Below are 17,679 nucleotides of genomic sequence, written 5' to 3' on the forward strand. Positions count from 1 at the left end.
GATGATGAGAACTGCAGTCTAACAACATCTGAGATGCTAAATGTTCCCTTTCCTTGTCACTGGACTGACAGTGGAGATGCTGCACCTTCTGAATATGGAAGAAAAGAGTAAAGCCTGGTGCTTTAACCTACTAACATACAGTGAAATTTGTTTAAGCAGTTTGCATTATTAGACTTCTTAAAATTTCATACATTAGGAATACAATATCTTTGCTGTTTAAGAAATATTATTTACACAATTATTATTTACAAAATGTTTAGGCTTCATATATCTTTTGGTGACATTTAAAAATCAAAGTGGAGGCTCATCTGTACTGTGATAGGTTAACTTACTTTATCCTGAAGATAGCGGTCAACCAGGAGCAGAAGCCCTATTCAGAAACAAAATGTGTCCAGGTTAATCAGAATTTTCTTCATTGTCCCTCGTTCTTTTCTCTCCCCCCCCCTTTTTTTTTTTGCTAACCCTACTAGTCTGCACTACTGAAATAACAGGAAGCTTTCACAAGTACATTGCATATAGCAATTTTTTTTTCTATGTCTCCCACTGCTGCAGTGACTAAGGAGGGCATTTCTCCTCTGGATGCCTGCCTTGGGTCGCTAATGGGCTGGATGAGGGAAAACAAATTCAAGCTGAATCCAGAGAAAACGGAGGTACTTGTGATAGATACCCCAAGTCCGGGGAAGGAGTTTTGTCAACTAATCCTGGACGGGGTCACACCTCTTCTAAAGGACGAAGCTTGCAGTTTGGGAGTACTCTTGGATTCATCTCTACAGCTGTCATCTCAAATAGATGCAATGGCCAGGAGTACTTGGTACCAACTTCGGTTGATACACCAACTGCGTCCCTACCTGGACCAAAAGGACCTTGAAGCAGTAGTACTTGCACTGATAAACTCTCGTCTAAATTTCTGTAATGCGCTCTACATGGAGCTACCTCTGTACCAAGTTCGGAAGTTTCAATTGGTTCAAAACGCGGCAGCCAGATCAGGCACCGGAACACCTAGGTTGGCCCATATAACACCTGTGTTAAAAACTCATCACTAGCTGCCGATTAGCTTCCGGGTGCAGTACAAAGTGTTGGTTATTACCTTTATAGCCCTTCATGGCTTGGGCCCGCGTTACTTGAGGGAACGCCTCTCCCTACACAATCTGCCCCACACTTTCAGAACACCTGGGAAGAATCTATTAGAATACCATAAGTCCAGGTTAATGTCAACTTCCTGTAGATTGTTTACGGCCGCAGCCCCCAAACTATGAAACAGCCTACCGGACGAGATCTGCCTTATCACCACCTTAGATGCCTTTAAGAAGGCACTTAAGAAGGATCTCTTCTGGCGGGCTTATCCATCCGACCTTTTATAGGAAATGTTTAAGACAAAATGCTTCACTTCTGGTTATGATGTATGTTTTCTAAATGTTTTAGATGTTTTAGCTATTTTCTGGAATTAATAATGTCAGTGTTTTATTTATTGTATTTTATATCTTTACTGTGTTAATCTGTTGATGTAATCCTGCCTCGATCCACAGGGAGAGGCGTGAAAATACAAATAATAATAATAATAATTATTATTATTATTACTACAACTCTTTCCAAAACAATGTTAAAATGCAGTAATATAACACTGTTATCATGCAAAATCAAGGCTAATAGAAGTTGTTCTAAAATTAGTATTTTTTAAAATTACAAATTACTAGTGCCCAGAGGTCTGGAAGGGCCCAATTATGTTGCATATATTTTTGTCCTTCTTGGCAGCATCATTATTTGTCAACTGTTTTTGACATCCATTGTAGAATTTCAAAGAGAATGGTGATGATATACCAAATTTGCCTGTGTAAATATTTTTAGTTGTTCTGCCAGGGGCTCAAAACTGCCATCAGGTGGACCAGGAAAGGAAGCTAGACTCCTTGGGAGTTGCTTCTCCATTTGCCAAGTGTTGGACATAATATTTTCTTATTCTGGGTCACAGTTGTGTTAGCTAAACCCTGTTAAGTAGAATCACCATCCCTTCTCTTTCCAGCTTATAAATAAAGGGCTCCACATGTGGCACTGTTGTAAAAATTTGGATTCCTTCTGCTGCCACTCACATTGTCTCTTTGGTCGAAGTCCACAGAGCTGGAGACAGAAGTGAGGCGCTCGTAGCGATCGTGGCTGTCAGAATGTAGGGCAGACGCCACACTGGAATTACAACAGAAATTATCATTAACTAGAGGCTCAGAAGAATATGAGAATCCAGAGGCACAGAGTAGTTGACACAAGTCAGTTTGCTCCAACTGAGATGAAGAGAAAAATGTCCAGAAAGCCCAGAGGAAAAAAAGGCAAGAGAGAAAAGCCATTAGCAGAGACTGCCCCTCTCTTTCCCTTCACTTTGATTCAGTGCAGCCCTATCTATCATAGAGCCAAGCTGTTGGAACCTATCAAAGCAGATGGAAGCTTAGATTCATTCACTGATGTCTGTGATGCTTGTTGGGAACTACATTGTGAGCAGGGTGGCATACAGTTGGCACCAAAACTTGGAAAAATTGGAAGGTTTTGGACTACAACTCCCAGGACCCCCCACCCCTTAATATATATATTAAGAATATATCTTAACAGCCATGAGGGCTAGAATTTTTTTTAAGTTTAAATATTTTCTTTTTATGTTCTTGGTACTTTTGTTCAGATACACCCACACACCAATAAGAAAATATCACATTCTGCCTCAGCCACCCCTGCAGAACTTTGGCACACACATGTGCCTTCAAACATATTTTAGCAGGATTAAAAACTCATTAGGGTTTTTAAAAAAATCAAAATATTTTCAGAAAGTTAACATATTCTTATGTTCAGAGGGTTATATATCGGTACAAATAAACTTTTATCTGCAGTTCTGCAGACCTATTGTATGTCTATGGCCCTTTTCATGAATGACAATATCTTGCATTGAAATTAGCTGTGTAACAGCTGGCTGTCCAATCCAGGTGTGTGTATGACAGAAAAAGATTCCCATTTCAGGATTTAGCTATTTTCTGGAGAAACACTGCTTATGAAGTAGCTCCTAGTGACCTTGACAAACTACCATCTCTCAGCCTACTATATTTTGCAAATTTGATGTCAAGTTAAAGAAATACAAAATTTGTTAAGCACTTTTACAGTGTGAAAAATAAATAACAGTTTAAAATGAGTATAAATAAATAATTTATGACAAAGAGAAAAAGAGGGGCTTCCATTCACCAGACTGCTTTGCCACTACAAGGCTACATCAGTGATGTTATTGGTATCACCAATGTGCCGCATGCATTGGATAAAAGAGATCCAGGAAATCCGTCACCTACTCCGCAGCCAAACTTGCATGTGCAGAGCAAGAAAATACAGGAAGAAAAAGATAAGAAAGATTAAGCCTGTTTTAACAGAATGAAGAAGAGTGATGTGAATTAATAACAGAGAAGTTGTGAGGGTCTGCACTTTCCTTCTTGTGACAACCAGGAGGCTTCCTATTATTATGAGAAGACAACACATGCACACACAAACATACAGAAAGAGGGCAATTAAAAAAACCCCACCTCCCACAAGTGCATGAGAAAGACACATTGAACTCAGTAGTTTTTGTCATTATTGTCATATTGCTGTCACTTCTTGTCGAGCTGTTTTAACTGATGTTATTCCGGTTAAATGTTTTTATTGTTATTATTATTATTTTGTATTGATGGGAGGTAGGGTAGAAGGATGGGGGTTTTCAGGGACTGTTTCGTTATTTTTTCCCCTGTGACTTTGTATTTGAAACTTTCCTTGCTGTTACCCACCTCGATCCTCAAACAGGAGAGGCGGGATACAAATAAATATTTTATTATTATTAACTCAGGGATGCAGACTAGTACAGAATGCCAACTTAATGATATGGGTTAAGGAAATGAAAATGTGAATGCAAAGATATGTATAAAGAAAATAAAACAGAATTTTGAATGGTAAACTTTTCAGCTGACTGGAAGGCTGTAATATCACTGATGAGGATGTTTATTTCATATTTGTAAGAATTTCTGGGTTGGAAATTTAGTTTGCAATTCTTCTGGATGATGCAGTTGATGAACATCAAACTTGTAACTCAAATAGTATATTTATAGTTTTTTGTGGGTTTTTCGGGCTATGTGGCTATGTTCTAGAAGTTTCTTCCTGACGTATCGCCAGCAACTGTGGCTGGCAAAAAGAGCCAATATGACTGGCCACCATGGAAAGTTTTCTAGGCCTCAGAATGACCATTCTATATATAGTTAACTGCCTAAGTGTTCATTCATTTATTTGCATTGCAATGTTTGTGTACATGCCTTCAAGTCAGCTGTCGACTTATGGCAACCCGGTGAATTTCATAGGGTTTTCTTAGGCAAGGAATACTCAGAGGTGAGTTTTGCCAGTTTCTTCCTCTGAAACATTGCCTACAGCACCTAGTATTCATAGGCGGTCTTGCAGGGCTGACCCTGCTTAGCTTCCAAGATCAATATGTTGTTGTGTGCTTTCAAGTTGCTTCGGACTTATGGAAATCCTAAGGCAGACTGGATGGGGCATCTGGGGCTTAGAGTATGTGACTCACTTAAGGTCACCTCATGGGTTTTCTTGGCTGAGTGGGAAAACTGTAGACTGGCATCCTTGTTATTCTTCCATAGGCAGATGAATCATGGGCAAAAGGTCCATAATGATGTGCTGTATTTTCTACATTTTTAAATGTTTTTAATGGGCATAGTTTTGATTGTCTATAATTCTATTGATAAATTTAATTATATTTTAACTTTTGTATGGTGTGTGCTGTTCTCTGTTTTAACTTTTGTATGCCACCTTGAGCCCAAGGGCTGTTGACTAGGTGAGATATCAAATAAATAAATTTTCTGGATGGCTCTGTATAGTCCATGTCTCACAAACTAGCCTCTTCACAGTATAAGGCTTGACTGTAACTGTATTAGTCCAAGAATTGAAGATGGACAAATCACTAATTGAAAGAGATTCTGATGTTTTTTAACAGCAGGGAGGCTTAAACAAGTGTGTACATATCTGTCATTATTGGGATAGGACACCTGACTAAATATCTTCTCTCATGCAGCTCCTAAAGGCACAGGAGACCCTGTTTTCCTGGACATTTGGACTTTTGCAGGAGACAAGCTATGGACAGTTCAACACTGAGGACTGGAATATTTATGGACTACAACTTCCAGTATCCTCAGGCTGAAAGATTTTTGGAATGCAAACCAAAAATGTAACTCTTCTGGTTCATAACTTTATCATAATGTACTTTTACTGGAGCTGCCTTTGAGGCTAGAAAAGCAAAACTGCTGACTAGAGTACCATATAGACAACAGAAAACACTGGTCTTAAAGGAATTGTGCTTCCAAGTCTTAAAGGAATCGTGCCTACAAGTCAAGGGTGATAATGAATTTGTTCTAGGTTTCCATCCAGATTTTAAAGGAGTTAGCTAAAGTGTATTTTGGGGATAATGTTCTGCACCATATATATGGTTTGTTCATTGGGGGGCATCTACTTTCCACCAATTGCACGTCATTAAGAATATACACATAAAAATATTTATGTATCATTATGAAGAATAAGTGCTTAAATTTCTTACAGGTTGAACATTTTGTGCCAAACACACGCACACACACATCAAGGACTGGTTAATATAAAGCAATATTTTTCAACAAGTCTATCTTCAGAAAACTCATTTCATATTGACTTGTCTGCTGTGAAAGTGTGACACACTGCAGACAATTCTGGGAATATGTATTTTAAGGCATCTGCTCAGTTAATCTGAGTTGCTGCCCAGCTTTGCTGTTCTTAATGAAACAATTACACGCTCCAACTTATATCCAACCATTTTTTACTGGTGTCTACAGGGGAAGTCATTAACAGTAGTCAAGTCGAGAAGATATCTCTGGATCTACCAAACAGAGCTCTCTTGTCCAGCTAGCATTGGGTACCAAAAACAATGCAGAATAGGTTACCAGTGGCTGCTAAGCATTGAAGGAATTCTCTCACTTTGGGGACTGTCATGGTCAAGATATGGTGTCGTCATGATTAACTGTCATGTTTGAGCAATATGTGTATGTGGTAATATAGGATGACAGTATATGCTATCCTGTTGGTGATGCTGGGAAATGTAAAGACTGTGCATCATTCACAGTCTGGATAAGAGCAGATGTGTGAGGAGGAAGTGTGAGCTGCAAACTACCAAGGTCATTCCTGTGGGAAGCTGTAGATTAGTATGGGGGGAAAGAAGGAAGGGTAACATCTGGGAAGACAGTATGTTTTGAGCTGCTGTCAAATGGGATGAAGGCTTTTGTAATAGCTGAACTGTTTGGACTCTAAGTATACTGTGTAACTGGAAAAGCCTTTTAGTCCTGATAGCAACTATTTACTGTGATCAATTCTGGTTGCTTTTCCATTTGCCTGCTACACATACTTGTGTTTCCCACAGAAAAAACATAAAAAGTGGACAGAAAGCACAGGTGATGAAGTTTCCAGAGGTAGGTACATACATAAATTTATTATCTGTACTTCACATGCTGGCTCTGGGAAATACCAGTATAACATCACTGAACACACTAACTTTCTAAAATGTGGAGCTACCCAGTAGTTTCTGTGGGTATTCACTGGGAGATTTAGGGGTATGTGCCATTAGGAGAGGGAGACAGCTGTTGGTAACATGTCCGTAAAAACCCATGTAACCAGAAAAATAAATAAAATATATAGTAGAGTTTTCATAAGAAACTGGAAGCTACGGGATGATGCTTGTTAATATAGAGCTTGTATTTCAGATGTTTTGCCAAAAAGCCTATCTAATTCAGCATCCTGTTTCCAGCAGTCCAGTCAGATGCTGGTGGAAAGCACAAAAACAAGGCATGATGGCAACCACTAGCTAATATACAGAGGTACATGGCCTCTGGAACTGGAGATCAGGACATCCTTTGGGACTGGTAGCCATTGCTAGTTTTGCCATCCACGAGTGTCTCTAATTGCCATTCAAAGCCTTCCAAATTGGTAGCCATCACTACAGCTTGTTTCAGTGAATTCTACAGTTTAACTATATTCTGTGTGAATACCTTCCTCCTGTCTGTCTTGATTTTCCCACCATTCATCTTCAGTAGATGACTCTGTGTTCTATGGTTATGAGGGTGGAGAAAGATTTCTTGAATCTAGAAGTGAATTTCACAGTTTTATTATGTGCTGCTGAAGTGGTATTTCCACCTGTGCATCCTGAATCTCCATTTCAAAGCTAGAAAACATTTTGTGAGTAAAAGATACTTCCTGAGATCAAACTACAAAGGTCATTCTCCAATTATGCTATTGATAATACAGGCCAAGCTGTTAAAGCAATGTGGATCATTTTTTACATTGTTTGAGAGTATGGAATTGAGTTGAAACAACAAGAAGTTGGAGAAGATCTCAGCAGCTGCAATGATTGCTATCATCATCTCACAAACCCTGCCTGCTATTTCTGTGCTGCACCTGCTTGCCCCTTGCAAATTCACCACAACTTCCACCAGATGTTGGGTGCTGCAAAATGGTTAAATGGATGAACTGTCTTAACAACATGCTTGTCTCCGCAGCTTGTATCTTCTCCCTGTTCAGTAACCTTTTCTCCCCATCTCCACATTAGAGTGACATGAGAAGCATCAGGGAGCAAGTGATCAAAATGAACACACACATACCACACATATACAATATCAAAGCCCTTTTCTCCAAAAATGAAGATTAGTTTAGAAGCAGAGAAGACAACTACAAAAGCAGCAGCAAGAAAGAGAACTGAGAAAGAGGGGAAGCACCCGGAAAAACCCACAACGTACTATTCCCGTTCCTCTCGCTCCTGCTGCCAACGCCGCTGCCTGGGGACAGAAGGAAAAATAATGAAGAAAATAAAAATAAAGGGAAAGGTATAAATGAACTGGAACATTCAGTGAGGTGCCAGGATTCTCCTTGCCCCTGAGTGATATTTCCTGGGGATGAAATTTTCCAAAAAATTTGACCTGGGGAAGAAAATACACCATTGCAGCTCATCAATGATCTCACATTGGAAGCAGCCGAGCATTGGACTTCTTTCACTTTACCATTTAGAGATCTTCCTGATCTCTCAGTTATCTGTCCTACAGTCATATCCAGAACTTGGAAAAATTACTTTGGGACTCAGCTTCCCAAAACATATAACTATCCTACTGAAACAGCTTCAGTGGCTACTGGTTTGTTTCCAGGCACAATTCAAAATAGTGGCTATGACCTATAAAGCCCTATACAGCTTGTATACAGACCATCTGAAAGATCATATCTCTCAATATAAGTTCACTTGAGTTTAAGATTTTACCCCACCACCATGGTAAGCAAATCTGTTGAGACACAGGAGAGAGCCTTCTCAGTGTCTACTCCCAGACTGTGGAATGCCCCTCCCAAGAGAGCCCAGTTGGCCCTCTCTTCTCGTGTTCTACTGACAGGCAAGGAAGACCTTTGTGTTCACCCAGGCTTTTGAATGTTTACTGTCTAGTGGAGGAGATTTTCTAACTAGGATGTGTTGTCTTTGTATTTTTATATTTACTAGTATATTTTAACTGCCTTTTAAAAAACTGTTTTAAATTACAGGTTGAGTTTCCTTTATCCAAAATTCTTGGGATCAGAAGTGTTTTGGTTTTTGAGTTTTGGAATATTTGCATATACATAATGAGATATCTTTGAGAAGGGATCCAAGTCTAAATATGAAATTCACTTGTTTCATATACGCCTTATAGACATTGCCTGAAAGTAACTTTATACATGATATTTTTAAAAATTTTGTGTATGAAACAAAATTTGTATATATTGAACCAGTAAAGGTATCTATCACTACCTCAGTCATCCATGTGGATGATTTTGGAGTATCTTATTTCAGATTTTGGAATTCCAGATAAAGAATACTCAAACTTGTAATGCTTTTAAAAAGATTGCTTAATTGCTTTTTAAACCTTTTATACCATCCATTGTTAACCGTATTTTGATTTATCGCAGTTGTTAGGCACTTTAGGTCCTATATTGGAAGAAATACACGATATAAATTACTCAGTTTAATAAATTAACTTCTAGAACTATTCCCATAGTCTACATGGTCATTGTTGTTATCTGTTGGCATGTTGATTTTATCTTATGGTAATCCTATGAATGAGACACCTTTGAGATCCATGGTATTGTTTCAAATTTACTTGCAGCAGAGCTCAGAAAGGCCACTAGTGATGCTGGCTGAGGAATTTTGGGATTAAGTCAAAAAAGAAACTTTTCCAAGCTCTGTTCTTGTCATGTTTGATTTACAAACTTTTCCAGACAAAACTGAATGTAAAATGAGTGTACCTTTCTCTGCATAAACATTATTCACATCCAGTATGTGGATTAGGCAACTGTAGATGAAAACCATAACTGCAAAAACACACTAGCTGACATTCTGGAATGGCTCCTTCAAGAATACTGACATTCCTAAAGAAGTGAGGTTTCTATACATCTTTGGCATCTTCTCATATTCTTTTGTTGTATTTGCTCTGTGAAACTTGTTTGGTTGTTTTTCTTTTCTTATCTATGTGCATTTAAAAAAGTTATATACTGCTGCTTCATGGCAAAGAGTGATCCCAGCTTGGTATAAAAATATTATGGCGGGTTACAGACCGCTATTTAGGACGCACTCCGCACGTCCTAGGGTTAGGAAGGGGCGTCCTAGGGTTAGGAAGGGTTGCCCCTTCCTAACCGGCCCTGTTCCCAACATGCACGGAGCGCGTCCTAAATGGCAGTGCCCATCCACATGGGTGCTGCCATTTTTACATCTTGGACGCACAGTGTCCAGACGTGGCGCACCGGAAGTGATGCCGCAAGGGTGCGTGTTGCCCCTCGCAGCGCCACTTCCACGTTTTGAAAAGGAGCGCCATTTTGGCGCTCCTTTTTCGCTGCGCCGGGAAGCCTCGCGGTCTGGCCACTGGGGCTTCCCTCCGCAGTGAATGGCGGCGGTGGGAAAACGGTCGCTTGAGGGCGGTCTGTAACCCACCTATAAAAACTATACAGCACATCAATTAAGAAAGAATCATTTCTAAAAAAGCATAAAACATCAAACAAAACACACCAAATTTTATTACATCTAAAGAACATATGAAGAGCCAATTGTTCTCTAGATACTGTTGGACAACAACTCCCATCAGGCTTAGCTGCCTGTCCAATGGCTGTAAATGATGGGAGCTATAGTTCAACAATCTCTGGAGAACAACAGTTTCTTCATCCTTTGTTTAAGGGCAGCAACATTTTTGAAGTTGAAAGTGCAAGGCTGATTAATTCTTGTATTGGACACCCACTCAGTATCTTTGGCATTCTACCTTTAGTTCATGGAGAAAGGCAATAAAAACAGAGTGGCTGCCATTTTACAGTATTGTGGTAGGACTTGCACAGTTCAAGTTCAGATCTTTAACTGTCCATCCTTATTACTTGCCTGCTCATGGTGAAAGCCTTACAAAGTAATAGGCTCTCCTCCATCAGAGTTGTTTAAGCAGAGACAGGATAGCCATCCTATCATAGACACTGTAACAGCAGATTGTATTGGCAGCGCTGAGATGACCTTTGCAGTCCTTGTAAACTCCATAATTCTACTTCAAACCACAGGTCTATCCTCTGCTCTCTATTGTTGGCTTGCACTGATGTATAGGGGCCAATAGTTACAGAAGCCCTTTCTTTTTTCTTCAGTTACAGGAGGTTATAATTAATCATTCTTTCAAGCAAGCTCTTTTTCTTATACCAATGTTCTAACTTAAGACATCCTGCTGCTCCCAAACCATCAAATGTTGCCAGCTTTTACTTCAGCAGATTGGAAATTGTAATGCCTATACAAATAAAAGCTGCAGCATCTGAAAGCACAGCAGGTTGCTCTGCTCCAAACTGACTGGGAAACGAATGTCAGTAAAATCAAAGATTTGACTTTCTCAGCAAGCTATTTTGCAGGCTAAGAAAACAGCTCTGCATAGTGTGTAATATACCCCCCTCCACTGATCCCTATCATTTGTTAGCAGTCTCTGTCTCTTTGGGGCTGTAAATTGCCAGGCTTCTGGTAATCCTTAATAATCTACATGTCTCTGATATCCAACTGACATCAGAATTGTATTTGGAAAACTGGGGGAAGGCCTTCATCATGGCTACACCCAAACTTAGAAATCTTATCTCTAATTTTCACCTCCATTTGTGACTTGAAACACCTCTCAACAGACAAACATTTGGCTGAGAATTTTATTACTTCTCTGATTGATGTGTTTTAACTGTGGCTCTTTCACAAGCATGTTATTTACATTTATATTTACTGATGCCATTTAAAAACATAATTGTTGTTTAATGTGATATGTTTTTTATTGATTGTTTTAACACCAGCTTGAGCTGTTGGTGGAAAGGTGGGACAGATATATACAACAGTAACAACAAATGACTCGTAAAAAAAGTTTGCACATGGAATGCTCTTCTTTAGGGTCTCAGGCAGACACCAATGGCTTCTTTCAGGATATTCCATTCCATTCTATTGCATGCTTCCTGTCCCCCATTTTCTCTCCTACTGACAGCAAATATTTTATGGTCAGTAGGTATATACAGTTCACAGTGGGTGTTTTTTGAAGGGGAAGAGGTGCAGTGGTTCTCCCTTGAGTTTTTTCCTTTTCTAAGGATTTTAAAAAAATATTTTCACAAGTCTTTTCATAGATGATGATATCTGTAACTGCTGCATAGATGATGCTGTTGGCTAGCACTTGGACAATAATGTAACTAACTGTGTGAGTGTGTATTGAGTCCACTTCCTTTTATAACATAGTCCCTGACAATCAAGTGCCCTGGATAGCTGCTTATTAAGGCAGTTCTTTATGATTCACCTTTCATGCTGGACCTCCTAGTATTGTAGGAGAAAAGGCATAATAGTGGCAACAAATATGCCTTGAGATCCCAGTTGCTATCCAAAGAACTTAACAGCTAATTTCACATATCATTATTATAATTATCATTTATACGTGCCCTTTTCCCAAAGCCAAGATTCATGCTGCATGCTGTACTGAATGGGGAGTCTATGGAGTTTATTGCACGGGGCACTTACCGCTGCCCAAACATTGCTGAAGTGTTACCCAAATGTTTCAGAAGCACTGGAGGTGGGATCATCTGTCTCGCTTCAGAGGCTTCCCGCTTTCCTTCTGTCGCAGAAGTATTCGCGGTAAAGCCTCAGAAAAGCCATTTTTATTAATGAAAGATCCCGTTAATAAAAATGGATTTTCTGAGGCTTCCCTGCAAGTGCTTCCACGACAGATGGAAAGTGGGAAGCCTCTATGATGTTTTGGAAGCGCGACGGATGACCCCACCTTCAGCGCTTCTGAAACATTTGGGTAATACTTCAGCAACGTTTGGGCAGTGGTAAGTGCCATGTGTGGTAAACTCCAAGCAGAGGTTGGACTACAGCTCCAGAATTCTCCAGTCAGCATGAAGGGGCCATGCTGGTTGGGAAACTCTGGGAGCTGAAATCCAAAACACTAACTTTATCAGATCTGGGACCAATGGCAGCTTTAGAAAGCATAACTGTTCTGAAACCAGGAGGTCTTTCAACAATTTTGTGGTATATGGCAAAGGGGGCTGCTGAACTAACTTTACCTCAGTGGTATTGGAGTCAAGAGGCTGTTTCTGTACTGTTGTAATACAAAGAGAGTTTTACTTGCCTGTCAGCATCAGTCACCAGTGCCAGACGCCCATAATCCCAGGCCACTTTACGTAAAATGGAAAAAACAAACAGTAGTGCCTGCAGAAAGGCAAATAAGGAAATGTAAGGCAAAGTTCTCCTAATTGGCTATCTCCCGCCCTGTTCATGTTGGTATAATTGTAATGCACCCAATAATATATAACAAACAGGAAAGTTGGCTTACTGCACATCAGAAAGCAGAACTGAAGCATTAGAAAGATCACATTCTCCAAATTCATCATAAAATAATATTAGGTTAAAAAAACCATACACACATTCTACCCTTAAGATTTTCAGCACTTAACATAGAATGCATATGAAAGCACCTAGAAAGGGGGGGGGGGCGCACAGACATTCAAAATAAAAGCTCCCAATTGTGCCTTCCAATCCTGAAAGGGACATCAGGCTACTGAGAGGCATGGTTCTAAGCTATATTGTAGTCCTTAGTGGCAAAAAATTGGGTGGTTGTGGAAGAAAAAGAGGTTTTCCTTTAAGACTTCTTGTCAAGACAGACATGGGAATCACATGGCCCTACAGACATTGTTGGACTGGAACTCACAGCATTTCTCACCACTGACTATGTTGTTTAGGGTTGTTGGGTGTTGAAATCCAACTATAGCTGCAGGGCCACATGATACCTAACAGTGTATTAAGGCCTTAATTCAATTGCTAGTTACAACTAGAGTATACTCACTGAATCAACAGAAACTTCAGAACTTGGTATGTCAATACAGTGTGCCCTTTTTTTTTACATGGGGGATCTGACCCCATTAATCTAAATGGGATGTGCTGCCCCTTGCGCCCCTGCAGGCTTTAAGCATATGCTGAAAGCCCCATATAGTGCATCCGTGTATGACGCGGGCACACTGTATTCATGTTTTCCCATTAATTCAGAGGGTCTGATATAATTGGTACTAGGAACTGGATTTAGGGTTATGCTTTCCAGCATCTGCAGTTCAAAGCCTGCAAGTGAAATCCAACTGAGGCCATGAGCAGTAGGGCATCTCTTTTGAATGAGAAGGATCTCAGGTTCAAATCTTAACATGTCCATTTAAGCCAGTAACATTGTGAGACTGAGACATACAGATTTTGTGATATTGGCTGTTCCTGAACAAGAGGTGTACCACCTGGAATATTGTGTCCAGTTCTGGGCACCTCAATTCAAAAAGGATGTTAAGAAACTGGAGCGTGTCCAAAGGAGGGCAACTAAAGTGGTGAAGGGTATGGAAACCAGGCCCTATGAGGAACGACTTAGGGAGCTGGGTATGTTTAGTCTGGAGAAGAGAAGGTTAAGAGGTGATATGATAGCCCTGTTTAAATATTTGAAGGGGTATCATATTGAGGAGGGAGCTAGCTTGTTTTCTGTTGCTCCAAAGAACAGGACCCGGAACAATGGATGCAAGATCCAGAAAAAGAGATTCCACCTCAACATTAGGAGGAATTTATTGATAATTAGGGTTTGACAGCGGAACAACCTCAGAGTGTAGTGGAGTTTCCTTCCTTAGAGGTCTTTAAACAGAAGCTGGATAGCCATCTGTTGGGGATGCTTTTATTGTGATTTCCTGCATGGCAGGGGGTTGGACAGGATGGCCGTTATGATTTCTTTCAACTCTATGTTTCTAGAAAAAGTATCCCCCCACTGAACAGGTATCAACAGAACTTACAAGAAAACACATAAAGTCAAGGGCGAGAACAGTGGGAACCCCTCCGAAGGGCAGGCCCTGCAGCACAGTGCTGCGAATGCGGGCGCTGTAGCAGTAGTCCTTGGTGCTGTTGTTGCTGCAGCTGGAGGACCTGCAAGTAGTCTCAACCGCGCCCAAGGCGACGAACACAAAGGGAAGCATCTCTATTGCTTCATTGTCTTACCTGTGGGAGGAACAAGAAAACCTTGTTAGAAGCAGGAGGGGAAATGCCAGCCTGCCTGCACATCAGATCGTACAAGGGGGAAACAGCCAAGGATTCTAGGGGCACCAGTTTGCCCACTCTCACCTCCCAGCTTTCATGGTCCTCCCTGCTCAGCTGCCTCTTGCATTGCAGGGTCTCAGAGGTCATTAAATGTTTGAACTGTCAAGGTGGACAGATGTGAAGGCCCACCTGGCAACCTTTTTCCTGAGCCCAAAACCTTTTGTCCCTGCAAATGCTAAAGCATGCAGAATGTGAAACCAGAATTTGGAATTAACTAGTGAAATTTCATTGTTGTTGCTATGTGTCTTCAAGTCATTTCTGACTTATGGTGACCCTATGATGGGGTTTTCTTGGCAAATTTCATCAGAGGGGGTTTGCTGTTGCCATCCTTGAGAGAGTGTGACTTTCACAAGGACACCCAGTGGGTTTATCTGGCCAACCTGGGATTTGAACTCTGGGCTCCAGAGTCAGAGCCCAACACTCAACCCACTATACCACACTGACTCTGTATTCATTACATTTAACTAATCATGCTCCAATGTTCCCCCTTCTGTGATGAGACTAGAAAGTAAATTTGCTGGTTAATAGCACTCACTACTCATGTGATGTAATTAATAGAACTTTTTGCCTTGTTATTTGCAGTAGGGAGAGGTCTCAAGAAGAAGGGGATTGTTGAAGAGGAATAAGATTGTTAGAAACTAAAGATAGAAGAGATTACATTTGGGATGTCTGGTTCATACATGCAAAGCAAGTGCTCTAGAACAAATCTTTGCAGACCTTGCTTCATGATTCTAAGGTACTGTGGACATTAAAAAAGTCACTCAATAGAGCAGAAAGTGTTCTGCTCAAGATCAGAGGCATTCAATAATTCTAATTAAGTATTCTCCATCCTTGACTCATTGGCTAATCTTTGTAGCCACTTACTGCTGAACTTCAGTACTCCAATGGAACATGGCCCTCATGAACATGAAACAGACACAAAATTATCTTGTATTTCCCAGTCCAGACAAACCGTTCAAAGTGTTTAATGGTTGAGTCAGCAACATACATGTTTGGACTAGGTAGCTTGAAAAGAAGGATGATGCAGGTAAATGACAAAAATGTAACTTGGCATTTTGTTATTCCATGCTTTAGGACATATTTCTTCATGTAAAGAAAAGCATTGAGCTACAAATCCTATCTTTTCAGAAGAACTGTATTACAAATCCCACCATCCTCAGCCATTAGACTGTAGGATTGGTAGTCCAATGCATCTGGGGAAGGCCTTCAAAAATATTACAAAAAGAACATTTTTGAAGGAGACAACAACAAAATGTGCTGATGGGGGGGGGGGCAGTGACAACCAAATGCATCATTTTCTACAATTTAGTGCTTTTTTTTGGGGGGGGGGCAATTTAATTAACAAATTAATAACACAATGAGTAAAATTTTATCTCAACACTAACAGCAACAAATTTATTTCTCAATTTTTAATATAACCCACAGCACCTCATTGGCAGTCAAGATTAGACAGGGTTTGAAGCCTTTTAGGGAATTGATGTAAATTCTAGTGCTCATGCTTCCCCTATGGGATGCCTTTATGCTCACTGCTAGATACATATGAAAGCACTTCCAAGATCTCTTTCATTCTGATCACTATCGTTAAGGATTCACAGCTTGAAAAAAGGACCACAGTTACACTATGCACATTGATCCGTAGGGAGAGGTGGGATATATAAATAAATCCTATTATTATTATTATTATTATTATTATTAGCATATCTAAGTACTCAAGGCTGAAAAAAATGCTATGCATATCCCTTGGATCAGGTGTCATGTACAAATAATGCTGGATATATGGTTATGATAGGCCTGCGGTGCATTTATGTTAGCACTTTAAAAAATATTTTGCAACATGTCTCACTAATTTTGGAAATATTTGAGGAATCTACAAAGTACATATCTATAGCCCTAGCCCAAGATTGAGATTATCAACTATGCCCTGATTCTGGAGTTTGCCCGTTCCCCACTAAATTTGTTTTAAGGGACTTTGGGAACACCAAGTACTGGCCAAGTTTGTTTTGGTATGTACAAACTGTTCTGCCCAATTGATCCTAAGAGCATGGTCATAGTTTCCTCTGTTTCCCAAATACAAAGAATATAGTTTGCAAAAATAACTTCCCAACAAAACTGAACAAAGCCCAATAAACAGGAAATGTATGTTTCTACTTCAAGCTAGTAGGAAGTTAAAGATTACCTAACTGCCAGTTCTAGCTCCTAAATGCAATGTGCATAACCTTAAATCCAGCACAGATTCATGGTGAAGAAGGAATGTAAACAATTCTAATATTAAAACCTGAGCTCAGAAAAGTTCCTGTGCTGGCTGGAGGATCCTGGGAGTTGTCATCTAAAAAGAAACTTTTCCAATCTCCAAGTGAAAGGCTACCAGCTGAGCTCTGACTCAGTTATTTAGCCTGAAAAACAGACTGGCATCCCAACAACAGTGACTGGTAATGGAACAGGCTTTGTTATGAAACCTGCCCTGTTGTATCATAAGAGTTCCCCCCTCTTGTTTTCACAAATTAATTCCTACTGGCTTGAATGAGTACAGCTCACATGGATTCAAGCTGGCAGAAGAATGGTAAACAAAGGGCCATGCAGAGTATTGACTGACAAGCCGTGCATACAGGGAATCACCACAAGGCTGGGACTTTGCTGACTTAATAGAAGGCACGAAGAAGATCTGGGAAGGGAGCCACGTAGCCCATTAAATGCAATTGAGAGATGGGATGAAAAAGATACTGCCAGAGTGGCAGATGGATGAAGAGACAAAAAGCAGAACAGCAGGAATGAGCCCTGGAAAAGCAAGTGGGAGCAATGTCTGCAAGGAACAATTAATGAGCCAGATACCAGGAGGGACTGACAAATCTGAAAAATTGTGAGTAACCTGGATGGGGGAGGAGAAAGCATGGACAGAAGAACGGGAAGGAATCTGTAGGTGTTTTCAACTGCAAATGGGGCTGAGGATTAAGGATGGTGGGGGGCAGAAGGGAGTGCCACTATTGGGAAAAATTAAAATGCATGAAATCCAT

The 17,679-nt window shown here is 40.3% G+C and overlaps 1 protein-coding gene across 4 annotated transcripts in view; it reads right to left on the minus strand.

The window, feature by feature from the left end:
- The window catches only part of TMEM63B (transmembrane protein 63B), a 106,357-nt gene that overhangs the window by 28,306 nt on the left and 60,372 nt on the right, over window positions 1-17,679 (minus strand). For 3 of the 4 annotated variants that reach the window (XM_089529645.1, XM_089529646.1, XM_089529643.1), the window contains exons 2-6: window positions 14,368-14,569; window positions 12,680-12,763; window positions 7,803-7,837; window positions 2,085-2,175; window positions 333-370 (exon numbers count right to left, since the gene is read on the minus strand). In XM_089529645.1, coding sequence (XP_089385771.1) covers window positions 333-370; window positions 2,085-2,175; window positions 7,803-7,837; window positions 12,680-12,763; window positions 14,368-14,547 — 428 coding nt within the window. In that variant the 5' untranslated portion in view covers window positions 14,548-14,569. The remainder of the gene's footprint in view (window positions 1-332; window positions 371-2,084; window positions 2,176-7,802; window positions 7,838-12,679; window positions 12,764-14,367; window positions 14,570-17,679) is intronic. The other variant, XM_089529647.1, reaches the window with a different exon arrangement.

This window comes from Sceloporus occidentalis, unplaced genomic scaffold, assembly GCF_023333645.1.
Source record: "Sceloporus occidentalis isolate IW3139 unplaced genomic scaffold, rSceOcc1.0.p SCAF_6, whole genome shotgun sequence".
NCBI classification, from domain to species: Eukaryota; Metazoa; Chordata; class Lepidosauria; order Squamata; family Phrynosomatidae; genus Sceloporus; species Sceloporus occidentalis.